At 34.8% G+C, this 21,244-nt stretch overlaps 1 protein-coding gene across 1 annotated transcript in view; it reads left to right on the plus strand.

The window, feature by feature from the left end:
- Nucleotides 1-21,244, plus strand: part of LOC143257739 (protein hobbit-like) — a 51,091-nt gene that overhangs the window by 11,873 nt on the left and 17,974 nt on the right. Inside the window, 3 exon segments of the mRNA XM_076516772.1 lie at nucleotides 2,083-2,255; nucleotides 6,161-6,259; nucleotides 7,532-7,798. Coding sequence (XP_076372887.1) covers nucleotides 2,083-2,255; nucleotides 6,161-6,259; nucleotides 7,532-7,798 — 539 coding nt within the window.

Here is a 21,244-nt window from a genome sequence, read left to right on the forward strand (position 1 = left end):
ACCTCACTCACTTTGTATGGGAAGAATAGAATACAAAACAATGAAGTTTTATTATAACAATATTTCATAGTTGCTGGAAGTCATGTGGAAGCTTAATATTAACAGTTATAAGCTAGGTGTTGGAACTAGTGCTGTTGGAAGCTTAATATTAATATTGTTATAAGCTAGGTGTTGGAACTAGTGCTGTTGGAAGCTTAATATTAATATTGTTATAAGCTAGGTGTTGGAACTAGTGCTGTTGGAAGCTTAATATTAATATTGTTATAAGCTAGGTGTTGGAACTAGTGCTGTTGGAAGCTTAATATTAATATTGTTATAAGCTAGGTGTTGGAACTAGTGCTGTTGGAAGCTTAATATTAATATTGTTATAAGCTAGGTGTTGTAACTAGTGCTGTTGGAAGCTTAATATTAATATTGTTATAAGCTAGGTGTTGAACTAGTGCTGTTGGAAGCTTAATATTAATATTGTTATAAGCTAGGTGTTGGAACTAGTGCTGTTGGAAGCTTAATATTAATATTGTTATAAGCTAGGTGTTGGAACTAGTGCTGTTGGAAGCTTAATATTAATATTGTTATAAGCTAGGTGTTGGAACTAGTGCTGTTGGAAGCTTAATATTAATATTGTTATAAGCTAGGTGTTGTAACTAGTGCTGTTGGGAGCTTAATATTAACATTGTTATAAGCTAGGTGTTGTAACTAGTGCTGTTGGAAGCTTAATATTAACATTGTTATAAGCTAGGTGTTGTAACTAGTGTTGTTTGAAGCTTAATATTAACAGTTATAAGCTAGGTGTTGTAACTAGTGCTGTTGGAAGCTTAATATTAACATTGTTATAAGCTAGGTGTTGCAACTAGTGCTGTTGGAAGCTTAATATTAATATTGTTATAAGCTAGGTGTTGTAACTAGTGCTGTTGGAAGCTTAATATTAACATTGTTATAAGCTAGGTGTTGTAACTAGTGCTGTTGGAAGCTTAATATTAACATTGTTATAAGCTAGGTGTTGTAACTAGTGCTGTTGGAAGCTTAATATTAATATTGTTATAAGCTAGGTGTTGGAACTAGTGCTGTTGGAAGCTTAATATTAATATTGTTATAAGCTAGGTGTTGTAACTAGTGCTGTTGGAAGCTTAATATTGTTATAAGCTAGGTGTTGTAACTAGTGCTGTTGGAAGCTTAATATTGTTATAAGCTAGGTGTTGTAACTAGTGCTGTTGGAAGCTTAATATTGTTATAAGCTAGGTGTTGTAACTAGTGCTGTTGGAAGCTTAATATTGTTATAAGCTAGGTGTTGTAACTAGTGCTGTTGGAAGCTTAATATTAACATTGTTATAAGCTAGGTGTTGTAACTAGTGCTGTTGGAAGCTTAATATTGTTATAAGCTAGGTGTTGTAACTAGTGCTGTTGGAAGCTTAATATTAACATTGTTATAAGCTAGGTGTTGTAACTAGTGCTGTTGGAAGCTTAATATTAACATTGTTATAAGCTAGGTGTTGTAACTAGTGCTGTTGGAAGCTTAATATTAACATTGTTATAAGCTAGGTGTTGTAACTAGTGCTGTTGGAAACTTAATATTAACATTGTTATAAGCTAGGTGTTGTAACTAGTGCTGTTGGAAGCTTAATATTAACATTGTTATAAGCTAGGTGTTGTAACTAGTGCTGTTGGAAGCTTAATATTAACATTGTTATAAGCTAGGTGTTGTAACTAGTGCTGTTGGAAGCTTAATATTAACATTGTTATAAGCTAGGTGTTGTAACTAGTGCTGTTACAAACCAGGTGTTCTATTTCAGTGAGATATGTTCGTGTCACTAAGGGATCACTGGAGTATCTCTCATTGGATCATCCATTTTAGTGTCTGATATTTTGGAACAGTACTAGTGAAGAGATTGCAAACAAAATTAATTCATTTTATATTTCTACTTGTTTTTTCAACTTGTTTTTTTATGTAAAGACATTTAACTATTTAGTTACAGTTTTAAAAGTCTTAATTTTACCAAAACAACTAAAAGAAATGCTGTTTTGATTTTAAATAATATAGTATAACAAACTGTAGTTTTACTGAGGGTTTTCTTCACCTATCAGCCCTTTTCCTGAAGAAGGTGTAGATTTCACGACACTGTGGTGTCGTAGAGTACGGGGTAGCATGCAGACTGTTATTTGCCAGCTACGAAATTATCCTCAGACGTTGTTAGAAGTCAAAGAATTCCACGTGTGGGGTCGCCTTGTTGGGGCTGAACAAGAAGCAGCACCTCGAGGTAGGCTTCCAAAATACTGTGTCCAGGTTATTATTAAAAGTTTATACCAATTGCTGTGTTAGTAACTATTAAGAGACTAAAAGACAGGTAATGTATTAACAACAACGGATCATTTCATTTTTCAAAGCTGTCCAGCCAGTCATTTCCATTCCCCAAGAAGAATGAAAAACGTAACCTGTTATAAGGTACCGTCCTTCGTTATAACCAATAGCAATTCATTCCATAACTCAGTCACCCTTTCACAAAAATAAATCTGTCTTAACTATGGTCGAGCTTCTTTCTTTTCTTTCAAAATCCAATACTTTTGCCTTCTTGTCATATTCTCTTCATAATTCAGCACAGAAATTAAAGGCCATTAACCTATTTATCTTCTGGATAATTTTGTAGACTTACATAAAATAGCCTTTTCTTTTTTTAAGAAAAACTTCACCTATCCACTCAAGAAAGCCCTCACTATAGAAAGAGCAAACATTCAAAGCTAAGTCCTGTAGGTTGTGAGTCAAATACTCAAACTAAAAGGCCATGCTTCCTTGCTTTTGAGGATACCCTTTTATAAAATTGTTTTGCAAATGATCAAAAGCCATTTGTCATGATTTTAGTTTACATAATTGTTGATGCAACCCTAAAATTGTTAACTAAATTTTATCTTGTTATATTACCTGTGAGTTTTATATTAAGATTGTTAAAAGACTGTAAAAGAGCCAGAAAATAGTTGCTTTAATTGCTTTCATGATATTGGTGCACCTAAATAAAGTTGCTCTGATTGTGTGTTGTTTTTTTTAAGTTGACAAGAAGTTAAGCCTCATACAGTTCCTAAAACATAAACAAATGAAATATCGTACAGTCCACAAGATACAACTAAACCTCTCATAAATTCTTTGAAGTATAAGTAAATTAAACCACATACGGTCTTTAAGATATAAACAAACCAAACAAATATACAAGACGATCAGAAATGTTATGTTGTCAAACTGGAACACAGTTAACTATGATGACATACCAATTCATTCTAAGCCTAAAAGTCTAATATTCAACATAGCAAAGTCTAGAATATCACACCCCTTGCTGGTCATGACTAATGATGTCACTGTATCAGGCAAGTGAAGTGTTATTTATGCTGTTCCCAACAATTGAAAGTCACACTTTACATTAACCCTTTTGTGACAGATAGCTTGTGTAAAAGGCCATGTCATCATGTTGATTTGCATTCAAAATTGTATTGAAGTACTATTTTATGAATTTTTGTCAATAAGTTTGGAATCAAATTGTAAATTATAATTCAAACTTTAATATTATATATGCATTTATTTCTTAATTTAAAAGTAAATATTAAAATAACACATCTAAATATAGATTTTAGTGAGTCACGTAGTATGCTGAATGCAGCAGTGTTTAAAATTGGATGTTTCAAAATATTGTCTGTAGTTTCATACAAATTAGGAACTCAAATTACTAATGTTAACAGATTGTAATATATAATAACTTCATATCTTTTTTCTTTGCTGAGAAATGGCTTATTTACTGACTGAAACATAGTGGCCACTTTCACCTCTTTTTATTTTTGGAAATGTTCCCTTATGTACTCTTCAATTTATGTGTGAATAACCAATCAACAGCTTAGAATGTCTCCCTAGTGGATTTCTTAGCCAGTTTTTAATGTGTAAAAGGCTACCATGTTCTTTCAAACCAAGATTTCAAGAAAGTAAGTTGTGTCTTTAGTCTGCTCTAAGCTTAATAAATTATAATGGGATTCTATGGCATCCTTGTAGTTATTTATGATTTTTTTTTGTTTATTCAATTATGTATGTAAAACCTACAAAAAAATCTTTGTTTGATATTGTCCATGTGCGAAATTTTAAAAGGCTTAGTAACCTATGTCCAGCAGCAACTGAGCACAAGGGCTGTAGCAAGAAGAAATAATTGTTTGCTTTACCTGCTGATTTATTGTTCTATATTTTAAGAAAAATAAGTTTAATAATTTGTTTTTAAATAGTAATAATCTATATACATATATATAATATATAATAATTGAAATGTGGCTGTATATTACAAAATACTAGTCCACTTAAATACAGCCAAGACAGGGAAGTCTAAAGTGTAGTTTTATATTACTATATACATGATCTGAGTGCACACACACCACATCAATGCAAGTTATGTAATGTAAACTAGGCATGAGTGGAAGGTCAGTATAATAAAAAATAATAAATATATAGTGTTTTGAAACATAAGCAACTTAGACTAAACATGTGTATTTTCATGTTATAACATGTAGTCATTCTAACATAAAAAAACATTATTTATATTTCCAAATTTTTTATCATATGGTTAAGAAGCTGGTGAAGTGACAGACCCACATAGGAAATAACAAAATATATTCTTACTGAAAACAAATGTTTGAAATGAATTTAGGAAGTCTTTGAAATTACACAAATAATATTTGAGATTTGGGGGCATGACAATCATAACAAGAAATAACTATGCACTCAGACTAGTAATGAAGCAGACTTGTAAACATGTTTTTAATAAAACATTTAAAAAAATTCTTATTTTTTTATGTCCAAAATACTTATCTTTACTAAAAGTTTGTCAAATTCTGTGAATTTATACTGAAGTTGGTGTTGTTTATTTCAAACAACTTGTAGTCATTTACTATTTATTTAAACAATAGCTATATACAAACTTGCTTTGTGTACTTCATTTTTATAAGAAACACATTTACTCCTGCAACATCTTGTATTCAGTGAAAATTCTTTATTTCCAAGACATATCACCTTATGGCTTTATTAAGAGGTCGACACCCTAACATACCCAAGCTTAACCTTAACAAATAAGAAACAACTTATTTAATTTGTAATACTAACAATGTGTTCTGATGTACTGTTTCAGATGCAGTATTGTTATCAACAATAAAAGAAATAGTAAATGAATAAAAAGAATACAAAGAAACTATTTAAAATCAAAAACCAAAAGTTGATTCTCTTTGTTAAACATGTTTATGTTCCAGTGTGCACTGTGCTGTGTGAAAAACCCATCTGTGTATTAAGTAATAAGCATTTGTGTTTAGTTAGAGAAGTAAATACCTTCTTATGATCTTCAGTTGATAGTTAAAGTTAGTTAAATACTGAAGGTTGTACTGTTGGGGTGATGCTTAAACATCACACTCTAGCTGTTAAATTCCTTTTGTATTTAAAAGTGATTTTAAGTAAATGTGAGTTCTCAGATTCATTATGTATTCCAGTGTGTGTTGCTGTTTAGAAATTCTTTCAAGTTTTAGTATTCAAAATATAATTGATAGTTTATTAAAACTGAATTTAAGAAAGAAAAACAAATCACTGGAACATCTTGTTTCTAATGATAAAGATTAACTCAGTAATTTTCCTTTTTTAAATGTTGCAAACTAGGGCTATCTGCACTAGATATCCCGAATGTAACCGTGACAGACTATAGGGAATGCAGCTAGTCAACACCACCCTCCACCAAATCTTGGGCTACTTTTTTTTTTTTTTAGCTATTAATAAATTGTGTGATTATCCATCACATTACAGTGCTCCCAAGGCTGAAAGAATGAGCATGTTTGGTGTCAAAAATTTGAACCTGCAACCTTCAGATAGTGAACTGAACATCCTGGTCACAAGGCAATGTGTTAATGTAAATCTGTGTTTTGAGAGCTAATGGTGATAGTACATTCTGTTGTATTCAATAAAACTATATATAAAAATTACTGCTTTAGCTTGTTTAACCAGAAGTGAAATCGTCTTCCACATTTTAACATTGATTTATGTCATTTAACATAAATTTGGCTTGAGAATGTTTAGTCTATAATATATAGACAACTGTGACTTTTCTGAATAATTTTTAGTAGCTAGAATTAATGTAATAATTCCATGTTTGTCTTTCTGCAGCTAAGAGAAGAACTGTAATACAGGTAGGAGAACCCTGGGGAGACATGACAGTAGAAAGAAATATGCCTTCTCTAAAATTTTACCATGAATTAAACTGCGGTAAGTGTTTTCAGACACGTACTAATTATAATACAAATGTTTACTATTCTAAGACTTAACCACAGTCTACGTTCTGTAGTTTAAACTCTCTTATTATTATAGCATTAATGTATTTTTTGCAGTTTATATAATTGATTTATAATATACATTTTGGGCAAAATTAGAAGTTAAAATGTAAATATTAAAATATTTAAATATTAAAATATTAAATATTTAATATATAAATATTAAAATGTAAAAGTGTGTGTGTAGCTAGAACAAGGTTGGTGAGTACAGTGTACATGTAGCTAGAACAAGGTTGGTGAGTACAGTGTACGTGTAGCTAGAACAAGGTTGGTGAGTACAGTGTACGTGTAGCTAGAACAAGGTTGGTGAGTACAGTGTACGTGTAGCTAGAACAAGGTTGGTGAGTACAGTGTACGTGTAGCTAGAACAAGGTTGGTGAGTACAGTGTACGTGTAGCTAGAACAAGGTTGGTCAGTACAGTGTACGTGTAGCTAGAACAAGGTTGGTGAGTACAGTGTACGTGTAGCTAGAACAAGGTTGGTGAGTACAGTGTACGTGTAGCTGGAACAAGGTTGGTGAGTACAGTGTACGTGTAGCTGGAACAAGGTTGGTGAGTACAGTGTACGTGTAGCTGGAACAAGGTTGGCGAGTACACCATGTAGAATTTTGCTGTGTTTATAAAATATATAACGAACTGTACTAGTATCAAAATTAGCTTTTTTTTTTCGATGTTATTCATGGAAAAATATTTTTTGACATCTCTATTTAAATCTCAAAAAAATATTACTTTTTATCTTGACATCCACTTAAAGTCTGAATCAATTTTCAGGAACATTCGGCCATGTTTGTAGAGGTTATCAGAAACCTAAGAAATGTATTTTGTATTAATTTATTTTTTATTAAATACAAATTAGCCATAGTGGTAATGATGTGCAAGAATACATCTTTGTACCTATCTGAGTATATTTTAATCCAAGAATACATCTTTGAACCTATCTGAGTATATTTTGATCCAAGAATACATCTTTGTACCTATTTGAGTATATTTTGATCCAAGAATACATCTTTGTACCTATCTGAGTATATTTTAATCCAAAAAGCATAGTGTAAAGATGCTTCTCTGGATTTAATTTAAAAAAACACACAAAAAACTATAGAACACAACAAAGTCTACACACTTAATCAACACAACAATATGAATCTCAAATAATCAAAATTCCTCAACTTGAAGTGAAGTAACTTGCTGTCTTTATTTTCTGTCTTTAGACATTGAGTCATTCTGTAGTGCATATGGTCCTTGCTGGGAACCTATCATGGCTCAAGTCAACTTATCTATGGAGAATATTAGTAAACCTTCAGCTGACCCCAGCCTCAGTCTTCCCTGGTGGGACAAAGCTAGACTTCTTTTACATGGACGTCTAACTATGTCTATTCAGCATCTTACCTTCTTGATGCATGCCTCATTGGATCCATACAACATGATGGAACAAATGGAAATGACATGGTCTGATGTTATTATTGATTGGACGAATGGTGAGCTTGTTTATTTAATTAGCTTGGAAGTTCAGGAATGAACCAGTTATGGCTTGCATGTTTCATAAAAGGTTTGACGTGAATGTAACCTGCAGATAGTATTCTTATCTGTTTCAAGTTAAATCTCTTATTACCAAAATAATTGTCTTTCTGTACAACTGTTTAATCTTAAAACAAATATTACATGTACAAACTTTATGAATCAAATATCTTTGAAGTTTTAATGTGTATAAAATATTAAAGAATTTACCACAGTGTTAAGAATAGTGAAAAGTGAGAGCAGCTGTAGTTAGTAAAGTTTAAGATGAATAGACTGTATCCAGTAAACTTCTTAACTACATGTAGCCACAATAGAAACTGTGTCATTGTTTTCATATTGAATATGAATAGACTGTATCCAGTAAACTTCTTAACTACATGTAGCCACAATAGAAACTGTGTCATTGTTTTCATATTGTATATGAATAGACTGTATCCAGTAAACTTCTTAACTACATGTAGCCGCAACAGAAACTATGTCATCATTTTCATATTGAATATGAATAGACTGTATCCAGTAAACTTCTTAACTACATGTAACTGCAATAGAAACTGTGTCATTGTTTTCATATTGAATATGAATAGACTTTATCCAGTAAACTTCTTAACTACATGTAGCTGCAACAAAAACTGTCATTGTTTTCATATTGTATATGAACAGACTGTATCCAGTAAACTTCTTAACTACATGTAACTGCAATAGAAACTGTGTCATTGTTTTCATATTGAATATGAATAGACTGTATCCAGTAAACTTCTTAACTACATGTAGCTGCAACAAAAACTGTCATTGTTTTCATATTGAATATGAATAGACTGTATCCAGTAAACTTCTTAACTACATGTAACTGCAATAGAAACTGTATCATTGTTTTCATATTGAATATGAATAGACTGTATCCAGTAAACTTCTTAACTACATGTAGCCGCAATAGAAACTGTGTCATTGTTTTCATATTGAATATGAATAGACTGTATCCAGCAAACTTCTTAACTACATGTAGCCGCAATAGAAACTGTCATTGTTTTCATATTGAATATGAATAGACTGTATCCAGCAAACTTCTTAATTACATGTAGCCACAATAGAAACTGTCATTGTTTTCATATTGAATATGAATAGACTGTATCCAGCAAACTTCTTAATTACATGTAGCCACAATAGAAACTGTGTCATTGTTTTCATATTGTATATGAATAGACTGTATCCAGCAAACTTCTTAACTACATCTAGCCACAATAGAAACTGTGTCATTGTTTTCATATTGTATATGAATAGACTGTATCCAGTAAACTTCTTATCTACATGTAGCCACAATAGAAACTGTCATTGTTTTCATATTGTATATGAATAGACTGTATCCAGTAAACTTCTTAACTACATGTAACCGCAATAGAAACTGTGTCATTGTTTTCATATTGAATATGAATAGACTGTATCCAGCAAACTTCTTAACTACATGTAGCCACAATAGAAACTGTGTCATTGTTTTCATATTGTATATGAATAGACTGTATCCAGCAAACTTCTTAACTACATGTAGCCACAATAGAAACTGTGTCATTGTTTTCATATTGTATATGAATAGACTGTATCCAGTAAACTTCTTAACTACATGTAGCCACAATAGAAACTGTGTCATTGTTTTCATATTGTATATGAATAGACTGTATCCAGTAAACTTCTTAACTACATGTAACTGCAATAGAAACTGTGTCATTGTTTTCATATTGTATATGAATAGACTGTATCCAGTAAACTTCTTAACTACATGTAGCTGCAACAAAAACTGTCATTGTTTTCATATTGTATATGAATAGACTGTATCCAGTAAACTTCTTATCAACATGTAGCCACAATAGAAACTGTCATTGTTTTCATATTGTATATGAATAGACTGTATCCAGTAAACTTCTTATCAACATGTAGCCACAATAGAAACTGTCATTGTTTTCATATTGAATATGAATAGATTGTATCCAGTAAACTTCTTAACTACATGTAGCTGCAACAAAAACTGTCATTGTTTTCATATTGTATATGAATAGATTGTATCCAGTAAACTTCTTAACTACATGTAGCTGCAACAAAAACTGTCATTGTTTTCATATTGTATATGAATAGACTGTATCCAGTAAACTTCTTATCAACATGTAGCCGCAATAGAAACTGTCATTGTTTTCATATTGTATATGAATAGACTGTATCCAGTAAACTTCTTATCAACATGTAGCTGCAACAAAAACTGTCATTGTTTTCATATTGAATATGAATAGACTGTATCCAGTAAACTTCTTAACTACATGTAGCTGCAACAAAAACTGTCATTGTTTTCATATTGTATATGAATAGACTGTATCCAGTAAACTTCTTATCAACATGTAGCCACAATAGAAACTGTCATTGTTTTCATATTGTATATGAATAGACTGTATCCAGTAAACTTCTTAACTACATGTAGCCGTAATAGAAACTGTGTCATTGTTTTCATATTGAATATGAATAGACTGTATCCAGCAAACTTCTTAACTACATGTAGCCGTAATAGAAACTGTCATTGTTTTCATATTGAATATGAATAGACTGTATCCAGCAAACTTCTTAATTACATGTAGCCACAATAGAAACTGTCATTGTTTTCATATTGAATATGAATAGACTGTATCCAGCAAACTTCTTAACTACATGTAGCCACAATAGAAACTGTGTCATTGTTTTCATATTGTATATGAATAGACTGTATCCAGTAAACTTCTTATCTACATGTAGCCACAATAGAAACTGTCATTGTTTTCATATTGTATATGAATAGACTGTATCCAGTAAACTTCTTAACTACATGTAACTGCAATAGAAACTGTGTCATTGTTTTCATATTGAATATGAATAGACTTTATCCAGTAAACTTCTTAACTACATGTAGCTGCAACAAAAACTGTCATTGTTTTCATATTGTATATGAACAGACTGTATCTAGTAAACTTCTTAACTACATGTAACTGCAATAGAAACTGTCATTGTTTTCATATTGAATATGAATAGACTGTATCCAGTAAACTTCTTAACTACATGTAGCTGCAACAAAAACTGTCATTGTTTTCATATTGAATATGAATAGACTGTATCCAGTAAACTTCTTAACTACATGTAACTGCAATAGAAACTGTATCATTGTTTTCATATTGAATATGAATAGACTGTATCCAGTAAACTTCTTCACTACATGTAGCTGCAATAGAAACTGTGTCATTGTTTTCATATTGAATATGAATAGACTGTATCCAGCAAACTTCTTAACTACATGTAGCCGCAATAGAAACTGTGTCATTGTTTTCATATCGAATATGAATAGACTGTATCCAGCAAACTTCTTAACTACATGTAGCCGCAATAGAAACTGTGTCATTGTTTTCATATTGAATATGAATAGACTGTATCCAGCAAACTTCTTAACTACATGTAGCCACAATAGAAACTGTCATTGTTTTCATATTGAATATGAATAGACTGTATCCAGCAAACTTTTTAACTACATGTAGCCACAATAGAAACTGTGTCATTGTTTTCATATTGTATATGAATAGACTGTATCCAGCAAACTTCTTAACTACATGTAGCCACAATAGAAACTGTGTCATTGTTTTCATATTGTATATGAATAGACTGTATCCAGTAAACTTCTTATCTACATGTAGCCACAATAGAAACTGTCATTGTTTTCATATTGAATATGAATAGACTGTATCCAGTAAACTTCTTAACTACATGTAGCCACAATAGAAACTGTGTCATTGTTTTCATATTGAATATGAATAGACTGTATTCAGCAAACTTCTTAACTACATGTAGCCACAATAGAAACTGTGTCATTGTTTTCATATTGAATATGAATAGACTGTATCCAGTAAACTTCTTAACTACATGTAACTGCAATAGAAACTGTGTCATTGTTTTCATATTGTATATGAATAGACTGTATCCAGTAAACTTCTTAACTACATGTAGCTGCAACAAAAACTGTCATTGTTTTCATATTGTATATGAATAGACTGTATCCAGTAAACTTCTTATCAACATGTAGCCACAATAGAAACTGTCATTGTTTTCATATTGTATATGAATAGACTGTATCCAGTAAACTTCTTATCAACATGTAGCCACAATAGAAACTGTCATTGTTTTCATATTGAATATGAATAGATTGTATCCAGTAAACTTCTTAACTACATGTAGCTGCAACAAAAACTGTCATTGTTTTCATATTGTATATGAATAGACTGTATCCAGTAAACTTCTTAACTACATGTAGCTGCAACAAAAACTGTCATTGTTTTCATATTGTATATGAATAGACTGTATCCAGTAAACTTCTTATCAACATGTAGCCGCAATAGAAACTGTCATTGTTTTCATATTGTATATGAATAGACTGTATCCAGTAAACTTCTTATCAACATGTAGCTGCAACAAAAACTGTCATTGTTTTCATATTGAATATGAATAGATTGTATCCAGTAAACTTCTTAACTACATGTAGCTGCAACAAAAACTGTCATTGTTTTCATATTGTATATGAATAGACTGTATCCAGTAAACTTCTTAACTACATGTAGCTGCAACAAAAACTGTCATTGTTTTCATATTGTATATGAATAGACTGTATCCAGTAAACTTCTTAACTACATGTAGCTGCAACAAAAACTGTCATTGTTTTCATATTGTATATGAATAGACTGTATCCAGTAAACTTCTTATCAACATGTAGCCACAATAGAAACTGTCATTGTTTTCATATTGAATATGAATAGACTGTATCCAGTAAACTTCTTATCAACATGTAGCCGCAATAGAAACTGTCATTGTTTTCATATTGAATATGAATAGACTGTATCCAGCAAACTTCTTAACTACATGTAGCCACAATAGAAACTGTCATTGTTTTCATATTGAATATGAATAGACTGTATCCAGTAAACTTCTTAACTACATGTAGCCACAATAGAAACTGTGTCATTGTTTTCATATTGTATATGAACAGACTGTATCCAGTAAACTTCTTATCTACATGTAGCTGCAATAGAAACTGTGTCATTGTTTTCATATTGTATATGAATAGACTGTATCCAGCAAACTTCTTAACTACATGTAGCCACAATAGAAACTGTGTCATTGTTTTCATATTGTATATGAACAGACTGTATCCAGTAAACTTCTTATCTACATGTAGCTGCAATAGAAACTGTGTCATTGTTTTCATATTGTATATGAATAGACTGTATCCACCAAACTTCTTAACTACATGTAGCCACAATAGAAACTGTGTCATTGTTTTCATATTGTATATGAACACACTGTATCCAGTAAACTTCTTATCAACATGTAGCCGCAATAGAAACTGTCATTGTTTTCATATTGAATATGAATAGACTGTATCCAGTAAACTTCTTAGCTACATGTAGCCGCAACAGAAACTGTGTCATTGTTTTCATATTGAATATGAATAGACTGTATCCAGTAAACTTCTTATCTACATGTAGCTGCAGTAGAAACTGTGTCATTGTTTTCATATTGTATATGAATAGACTGTATCCAGTAAACTTCTTATCTACATGTAGCTGCAATAGAAACTGTGTCATTGTTTTCATATTGAATATGAATAGACTGTATCCAGTAAACTTCTTAACTACATGTAGCTGCAATAGAAACTGTGTCATTGTTTTCATATTGAATATGAATAGACTGTATCCAGTAAACTTCTTAACTACATGTAGCCGCAATAGAAACTGTCATTGTTTTCATATTGAATATGAATAGACTGTATCCAGTAAACTTCTTAACTACATATAGCTGCAATAGAAACTGTCATTGTTTTCATATTGTATATGAATAGACTGTATCCAGTAAACTTCTTAACTACATGTAGCCACAATAGAAACTGTGTCATTGTTTTCATATTGAATATGAATAGACTGTATCCAGTAAACTTATTAACTACATGTAGCTGCAGTAGAAACTGTCATTGTTTTCATATTGTATATGAATAGACTGTATCCAGTAAACTTATTAACTACATGTAGCTGTAGTAGAAACTGTGTCATTGTTTTCATGTTATATATTTTGAGATAAGGGAAGATCGTTACACAAATTTCATTTTTCAAAACTATTTAAACACCAAACTGCTTCTGGATCCATAACCTTGTCAACTACAGGGATCGTGGTAATGTATGAATCATGCCAGTTTTGCTTTCAGTGACAATACCTTAAACACCAGAAAGACTGAAAGCATGCTTGATAAATAAAAATGCAAACTTTTCACTGGCAAACATTATCAGAACTGATTCAAAAGACAAAAGTGTTGAACTTATGATTCAATGAGCAGCTGCAGTAATAGTTGCTTTTTAACATGAGAAAAAGAAACATATTTGCTCATATTACATAACCATTTCAGAGAACATAACTAAAAACTTAAGTCTTGAGTGAAGTTCCAGTATAGTTTTAACCATATCAAGCTTTGTATATGCAAAAACGGCTCGTTTGGGTTGAGAAAATATTTTACATAAAGAGCGAACAACATTTCGACCTTCTATGTAAATTATTTTCTCAATCCAAACGACCCGTTTTTGCATATAAATTTCTTAACAATTTGGTTTCTCGACATCACTGATTATTATTTCATATCAAGCTTTATACAATTTTGAGCAAGTAAGTTGATTTTGGTTTAACCTTGTCACCACAGATATCCTTTACTGCATATGACTTTGTTTTATTTATGTTATATCAATTAGGATAGTGTAAACTCTTAGCCAATAATCTCTATAGTATACAAGTTTTAATTACTTAGTTTTATAAGGTAATATTTAAAAGATTCGTCTGCTGTGACTTGCATGAGACATTTTCTTAAGGTATCTTCTTATCACTGTTTTATCCACCAATACCAAGAAACTGCAAAATTAAAAGTACGTTACTCTTTATCAAATTGTCGTTGCTCAGGCAAAACATAATTTTTATAGCCTTCAATTTTGTTCCCCTCGGTGTGGATTCCTGTACGTGGTGAGGGGACCTCCCAGGGAAGGTTCTGTTCTATCTGGTTACCTTCTCTGGGATCTAAACATCCACCCACATATTTGCCGTGCGTGGCGACCCGTGAAGGGGAGGAGAGGATCCTGATGGTTGAGGGGTCCAACCCTAACACACCACTTTGGCCTCGAATTCCTGTAGACGGGCGGCCTTTGGGTGGCCCCCCTTGGGTCAATCGGCTGGTCCACTTGGGCTAGAGTCAAACAAGTACTAGTGTTGGAGGTTCTCAACGGGTGTTGTGGACATTGTGCCTGATGGTGGTGTTTGGGTATAGTGCTCACGAAACCCTGGCGTTGCTGCATTGTCCTTGCGTGACTTTGTAGTGCGTCCCCTTGTAGGGCTCCATGGTGGGTGAGGTCAGTGGGTACCGAAATTTTTTCTTTTTCCTATGGATCCTCTAAAAAATTTAAATAAAATTGTAAAAAAACAGTCAATGGGTAAGTGACAACGTCTTGAATACTCAGAACAGCAATCAATATCAGTAACACACGTACCTCATTTTCTTATATTACATTCTCTTTCGGAAAAACCTTTAGGGCAAATGTCCCCTTTTTTTATTCAAAAGGAACTAGAGGGACTTGCTGGCTCTCCAAAATCAGTAAAGAAACTTCGATCTGGTGACATATTGGTTGAAACATCCACATCCCAACACAATGAACTCCTCTTGAATTCAAAGGCAATTGGGGATATACCTATTTTGGTTACACCCCATGCTACCTTGAATTCTTCACGAGGAGTTATTGTTGAAAGGGATTTGAAGAATGTTCCCGAGTCAGAGATTCTCACTGGTCTCTCCACTCAAGGAGTTTCTGCAGTGAGGTGCATCTCCACTCGCAAAGATGAAGTTACATTGCCAACAAATACCCTCGTTTTAACATTTACTTCAGCACGTGCACCTGCCACCATCAAGGCAGGTTATCTCATTTGCAGGGTTCGCCATACATACCAAACCCTCTTCGGTGTTTCCAATGTCAGAGATTCGGCCATTCAAAGACATCTTGTCGTGGTTCCCTGACATGTGCTCGTTGTGGAGGCAAGGACCACGATGCCTATGACTGTGACATGAACCCACATTGCGTAAACTGCAATGGTTCTCACCCCTCTTACTTTCATTCTTGCCCAAAATGGTTGGAGGAAAAAGAGGTGCAGCGTTTGAAAACGACACATAACATTAGTTATCCTGAGGCTCGGAAATTGCTGTCCACAACTCCATCTCGGACATATGCTGCTGCACTTCATTCCACAACTACAGTGGGAGTGCAGACAGATCTCTCTGTGCCTCCAAGGGAATCGTTTTCAAAACAAATGAAAAGCCTTTTGACCTCCATGGTTAAAAAGGTTGATGAATCGACTTCCACACCCATCTCTGTTCCTCCCATACCTTCCAACAAACCTCAAGATCCACGTCCTTCAGTTTCAAATACAGGCATTTATCTGATACATCTTTTCTCCCACCACAAGAGACAAAACAATTATTCGTTTGCATCCTCAGTCACTGGATTCCCCTTCCAATAACAAAACCTGCCCACCCGACCCAGAACAGGATCCATGGAGGTTGATAGACCTCCTTCGACTAAAGACATTAAAGAAAAAGACGTGGTCGAAACCGAAGGGTTCTCCAGCCACTTCACCTACCCGTACTTAAAAATGGCCACCTTGATACAATGGAACTGTCGAGGTTTATGTTCTAATCTGGATGATATCAAAACGCTGATTGCTTCCTACCATCCTGTTTGTCTTTCTTTACAAGAAACATTTCTCAAAACTGCTGATACTATCTCCATTCGGCAGTTTTCTCTGTATAGAAATGTCAGGTTGTGTGATGGTTAAGTACATGGAGGGGTGGCACTGTTGGTTGATCAACACGTGCCCACCCTGTCTTTGTCACTCAACACACCCTTGGAGGCTGTAGCCATCCGTGTTTCCTTGGGTCATACCATCACTGTTTGTTCTCTGTACCTGTCCCCTGGAGAGACATATGATCAATCAGATCTTGATGCTCTCGTTGAACAGTTGCCATCTCCATTTCTAATCCTAGGGGATTTTAATGGACATCATCCCCTCTGGGGAAGTGCTATTATTGATGGGAGGGGCCGATCTGTAGAGCGGATGCTCTCTGATCACAATCTTTCTCTTTTCAATACTGGTTCTTCCACTTACTTTCATGCACCTAGTCAGTCCTTTACCGCTATTGATCTCTCAGTTTGCTCCCCTTCATTATTCTCCCATTTTTCATGGAGGGTTGACAGTAATCCACTAGGCAGTGATCATTTTCCGATCCTTTTGAGAGAGACTGGCCGTGGTCGATGCCACCCTACCCACGTTCCCCCGTTGGAAGCTGGATCAGGCAGACTGGTCCACTTTCACTGCTCTCGCAGAACTTGATTCTGCCATCGTAAATCAGCCATCAATAGACGACTGTGTAGCAGCGGTAACTGACTGTATTACACATGCAGCTGCTCGGTGTATTCCTAAAACCTCAACACGTTTTCCACGATATCCTCGTCCGTGGTGGAATCCTGCTGGCCACTTAGCACGGAAGGCTCAAAAGTGGGCCTGGGATACTTTTCGTAGATATCCCACACTTTCAAACAGGGTTGCTTTCCAACGGGCCCGTGCACATGCTAGGTGGGTAAGACGTCAAAGCCAGAAGGAATGTTGGATTAAGTTCACAACCAGCATATCTTCTACCACCAGTTCCAACATCATATGGGACAGGATTCGAAAGGTTAATGGGCACTACAATTCTGTTTCCCTCTCAATCTTACTCTTTGATGGTCAGGAGGTGACTGATGTTCGGAACATCGCTAACACTCGAGGTGAAAGCTTTTGCCGAGTATCTAGCACTTCTGCTTGTAACTCCACCTTCCTGGCCATCAAGACTCGGGCAGAGCGATCACCTCTTTCCTTTCGAACTGACTGTTTCTTTGACTATAATTGTCCCTTTACCCTGGTGGAACTAAAAATGGCCCTTCTTCGGTCTGCCAGTACGTCTGTTGGACCTGATGATATTCATTATGACATGCTGCACCATCTATCTCCTGCTTCTCTTGATGTCCTTCTGATTGTTTTCAACTGGATCTGGCAGGAGAATGTTTTTCCTGATGCCTGGTACCAGGCTATTATTTTACCTTTCTCTAAGCCAGGGAAAGATCCCAAGATTCCTTCAAACTACCATCCAATTGCTTTGATGAGCTGTCTCTGTAAGACATTAGAAAGGATGGTTAATGCTCGTTTTGTTTGGTTCCTTGAATCAAACAACCTCCTCTCGCCCACCCAGTGTGGGTTCCGTCGAAAGCACTCCACCACAGACCACCTAATTCGTCTTGAAACATCTATCAGAGAAGCCTTTCTCAACTGCCAACATCTTGTATCAATTTTCTTTGACATAGAGAAGGCTTATGACACAACATGGTGGTATGGCATCTTTGAGACCTCCATACATATGGGTTACGTGGCCATCTACCCATGTTTATTAAAAAATTTTTAATGGACAGGAGATTCCAAGTTCGTGTGGGTTCGACACTTTCCCTTTCTTTTGTACAGGAACTTGGAGTCCCTCAAGGCTGTGTATTGAGTGTTACACTCTTTAGTATAAAGATGAATGCCATCACTGAACAACTCCCTCTCACTGTTGCGAATGGGCTGTATGTCGACGACTTTCACATCTCATGTGAGTCGTCAAACATGAGATATATTGAGAGGCAACTACAAACCACCCTCAAATGTGTACGGAAGTGGACTCTGGCGAATGGCTTTAATTTCTCTCTCTCCAAAACTGTATTCATGCACTTTTGCCGTCGACAGGGTATTCACCCTGATCCTGAACTTCATATCGGTGAAGTTTTGCTGCCAGTGGTTCCGGAAACCAAGTTCTTGGGGCTTATCCTTGATCATAAACTGACCTTTATACCACACTTAAAGCAGCTTTGGGTCAAATGCACAAGAGCACTGAATATCCTCTGTGTTTTCTCTTCTACCAGTTGGGGGGCAGATTGCTGTTCAATGTTAAAGGTATATCGTGCTCTTATTAGATCGAAACTTGATTATGGATCAATGGTCTATGGCTCTGCCAGACCCTCGGGCCTTAAAGATGCTGGACCCCATTCATCACCAAGGACTTCGACTCTGCACTGGGGCTTTCCGTACCTCTCCAGTTCAAAGTATATACATTGAATCTCGTGAACCTTCTCTACACCTTCGCCATTTGCAACTATCTTTACAATATACTTCGAAACTTCATTCCTTATCAAAGCATCCCACCTGGAAATGTGTTTTCCTTCCTCGGTGGGCAGTACTTTTTCAGAACAGACGATCTGTCATTGCTCCGTTTGGCCTTCGCATCCGGGCGCAATTGGATGAATTGGGTCTGTCCTTGGATAACATTGCAGATTCCACAGATTGGCCCATCCTACCATGGCTTATTACAGCCCCCAAATGTGACCTTTCTTTCAGTCACCTAAAAAAAGGTAGATACTCCAGATTGGAAGTACCGTCTTTTATTCAATAAATATCTTTCAAACAATCATTCAGTTCCCATTTATACAGATGGTTCCAAATCAGGTAATTCAGTGGGCTCTGCTATGGTTTGCTATGGGTCAGTAGTTGCGTGCAGAATCCCTTCTACAGCTTCTGTGTTCACTGCTGAACTGTATGCCATATCTCTTGCCCTGGATCATATTGCAGCTGAGCAGTACTCCAACTGCACTATTTATACTGATTCGCTTAGTTCTATACTTGCCTTGGAATCGCTACAAGTTAGCTCACATCCTATTCTCGCTGATATTCGAAACTGACTGGCCCATTTCTCATTAGCAGCTACTTCAATCCAGTTTTTCTGGATACCAGGCCATGTTGGTATTCACGGGAACGAGCTTGCAGACGTGGGAGCTAAATATGTCTGCTTCAGCATCATCACTCCTATGCCTATTCCATACATGGACTATGGTGTTGTCTTCAAGGCTCGGCTCTGTGCCAGCTGGCAGTCCACTTGGAGTGAGCAACGCGACAACAAACTTTTTCAAATCAAACCCAAAATTGGACTTTGGCCATCTAGCTTCCGTAAAGTTCAGAAGGAGGAAGTTGTTCTCACTAGGCTACGCATTGGTCACATTTTTTAACTCATCATTTTCTTTTATCTGGAACTGATGCACCAATGTGTAGTTTGTGTAACACTCAAATCACTATCATCCACGTTTTACTTTCTTGGCATCGTTAGAATTCTCAACGATGGCAATATTTTAAACATATTTTATCCCAGGGTCAGTCTGTAACATTGGACAGAGTTATTGGTGATGGTGACTCTGCCCACCTTGATAATGTTTTTAATTTTTTAATGGCCATTAATCTTTTTAATCTCATTTAAGTGTTGCATATTTATTCATTACACCTTTTTAATTGTGGTTCCTTCTTTACAGTTTTAATCTCTCTCCTTCAATTTGACATTGGACAATGGCCAGAACATTAAATAACTCGACACCAGGACTGGAAAGGCCAACTTCAGGTGACTAATACTACTGTTTGAACTATCCATTTGAACTACTCATTAGTCGTCCTGGCGAGTTGTTATACTTTTGCTGCATATCATTTCACACTTTTACTACTTAACTTTTTAGTACTGGCCATATTGACTCATGACCCGGAACCAGGACTGGAAAGACCAACTTCAGGTGACTGTCGGTGTTTTTTATACTTACCTGTTAGTCTTCCTGGCGGGTTATGATCATTACCATTCTGCTACAGGTAGTTCTTTACAACTTTGTTGACTGGATGTCAACATTGGTTTTTACGCCATTTTCTGTTTTTATTGCCATTTTGCTTTTATCTTCAATTACGTTTACAAATTTTACTCCATTTACTTGACTTTTATCTTTTTACTGGACATTTGGCTACTCATTGTTACAATTTTGCTATGTATCTTTTAAAACTTCTATTCTTTTACATTTTGATACTGGTTGCTATGACACATAACCTGGAACCAGGACTGGAAAGACCAACTTCAGGTGACTGACGGTGGTTCTTGAACTTACCTGTTAGTATTCCTGGAGGGTTATGATCATTACCTTTTTGCTAGAGTAAATACGTTACAACTTCTTATACAATGCTTTCTCTCTTAACATTGTAGACTAGGTGTCAACATTGGTTTTATACTTTTTTGTTTTACCTTCATTTCTATTTATGTCTATTACTACATTTATTTATTTATTTTTTTTACATTTTTACCGAATGTCTGGTGCAGATAGCCTCGCTGCTTTGTGCCATAAAACACTAAATCAATCAATCAATTCAATTTTGTTTGATTACAGAGATAGCAAATAGAAAATCAGATC

Source organism: Tachypleus tridentatus, chromosome 7 (genome assembly GCF_004210375.1).
Source record: "Tachypleus tridentatus isolate NWPU-2018 chromosome 7, ASM421037v1, whole genome shotgun sequence".
In the NCBI taxonomy this organism is placed as follows: Eukaryota; Metazoa; Arthropoda; class Merostomata; order Xiphosura; family Limulidae; genus Tachypleus; species Tachypleus tridentatus.